Source organism: Chinchilla lanigera, unplaced genomic scaffold (genome assembly GCF_000276665.1).
Source record: "Chinchilla lanigera isolate Chin_1 unplaced genomic scaffold, ChiLan1.0 scaffold00018, whole genome shotgun sequence".
Classification (NCBI taxonomy): Eukaryota; Metazoa; Chordata; class Mammalia; order Rodentia; family Chinchillidae; genus Chinchilla; species Chinchilla lanigera.
Window position 1 is genome coordinate 21,274,084 of NW_004955419.1, and position 2,041 is coordinate 21,276,124.

Below are 2,041 nucleotides of genomic sequence, written 5' to 3' on the forward strand. Positions count from 1 at the left end.
ATAGCTTGGTAGAATTAGTCAATCAGCTCACAGAAGTGAAACACAGGTCAGGGCTGCCATCGTACTGAATACCACTTGCCAGACAGATGTTCAAATTTGGGTATATGTTTTGTTCAATCTCTACTGCTGAACAGCTATTATGTATAAAGTGAGGCACTGCAGTAAACACAAATATAAAAAAAAAAAAACAAAGCAGTTCTATACTAGTAAGTTTATAATGCAGTAGGAAGGATGGAACATAGTCTGCCTGAAAACACATTTGAGGCCCCTCAGTAAAGCTCAGTGATACGGAGGTTTACGTCTGGAAAAGATTTAAAGATGCATCCCTATTTTGTTCCTCAAAACAACACACAATGATACAACAGTATTCTATATTCGTGGTGCATCTGAAAGGAGGGTTAAAATACTAGCAGACTGGTAACTTCATAAATGAACATGATGCCAAAAATCTCAAATAAGAAAATAAAAATGATCACCAGCTCTTCGGCACAAAACCAGTTTCCTCAATGCTCCACTGAACACTACAAGTCCCTAAAGCTGAACTCAAAGGCATGCGACAGCTGCTGATTGGTTATAGGAATCCAGAGGGAAGAAAATGCACCTCTCAGGTGCATGACATGCATCTTGTCTGTAGAACATGGTACGAAGGAAATAGTGGCTGTGAGGAGAAAAACAGCGAAGAAAATATATGTGACAGCATTCTGAAAAAGTATGCTGTGCAACTAGACACACACAAGACCCACTACCTGTTTCAGGCAGCTCTGGTGCAGAATCTGTGCCTCCCAAATTAAATTGTTCATGCACAGAGCAAGCCATTCATAAACTATTAATATTTTCCTGTCTTAAAAGCATTTCACCACCAAAACAGAATACAAAGTAACCCAGATGTGGAAAGGCAATATGAAAGACACCTTTTTGGTGATAATTTTAACTATGTAACTATTAGATGACTAGCATCCAAATAGATGCCCCCTCCAAAAAAAAATCCCTAGCCAGTTGAAAGGCATGTGTAAGTCCACATCTTTATATGTGAACATGAAAGCCCTGATCTATCCTCCATAACACTACCACAGATAGTGTTTCTCTGCTAGTCTAAGTGAATAGAAAGGTCTAACTAACTAAAACAATCAGCCTGAGAACTGGACAAATGGAATGGACACCTACTAAAGCATAAATGTCCTCCATTTATCTGCAATTCTAGTCATTTTCCCTCTAAAAGATCTGGGATTTTCAGAACAAGTATGCAGGTTATTTAAAACTGAGTTATATATAGTCATTTAGCAGCAGCAAAAACACTTCTGGCATTATCACAGATGCAAGATCTCTGGTGGAATTTTTCCCCCAAACTAGCATTTTTCTTCACCAAGAACCAATCAGCCTTTATTTCTAAAAACAAGAGCCTCCCCCCCCACCACACACACAAAAAACAAATCACAGACCACTGTTAAATTCTACGCTAATGAAAACTGTGCAGATTACATCCCAGGCGTTGTCACAGCCTATTTTTCATACACCACCACCAGACAGTTTGATGCAGTATTCCTGACTGCTTTTTATCGTATTTGTAAATACACTCACTAATCCACTGAATTAGGTAATTTACAAACAGGTCTTCTCAGTTATTAGTGGCCAGCAGTCAAGTTCTATTACATTTGATCCTCACACAGTTGTCTAAACATTTGCACTCAGGTTGAGGGCTCAGATCGGAAAGAGGAGGTTAGAGAAATTTGGATGGGGGCAGGGTGGAAGCTGGGAGAAATCTCTGCATCTCAGCCCTCGGCGACAACATCCAGCCAGTGCCCACAGAAAAACTAAATTCGGCACCTCTTCCTCCTGTTACACTGGCAACAAAGAGGGAGTTTCCGTAACGCTCCCGTCACCCACCAGGTGCCCAATCTGCTTCCCAGCCGGGTCGCGGGCTCCCGCAGGGCTCGCGCGGAGGCCGCGGTGCCCGGGTCGCGGCACAAAGGGGGCACGGGGTGCGGGCGAGCGCAGGGGCCCCGGGACCCGCGGGGACACCTGGACCCGGCCGCGGGGAGCG

At 43.4% G+C, this 2,041-nt stretch overlaps 1 protein-coding gene across 1 annotated transcript in view; it reads right to left on the bottom strand.

The window, feature by feature from the left end:
• Nucleotides 1-2,041, bottom strand: part of Slc44a1 (solute carrier family 44 (choline transporter), member 1) — a 184,712-nt gene that overhangs the window by 181,501 nt on the left and 1,170 nt on the right. The window contains exon 2 of the mRNA XM_005382780.2: nucleotides 1,885-2,019. Coding sequence (XP_005382837.2) covers nucleotides 1,885-2,019 — 135 coding nt within the window. The remainder of the gene's footprint in view (nucleotides 1-1,884; nucleotides 2,020-2,041) is intronic.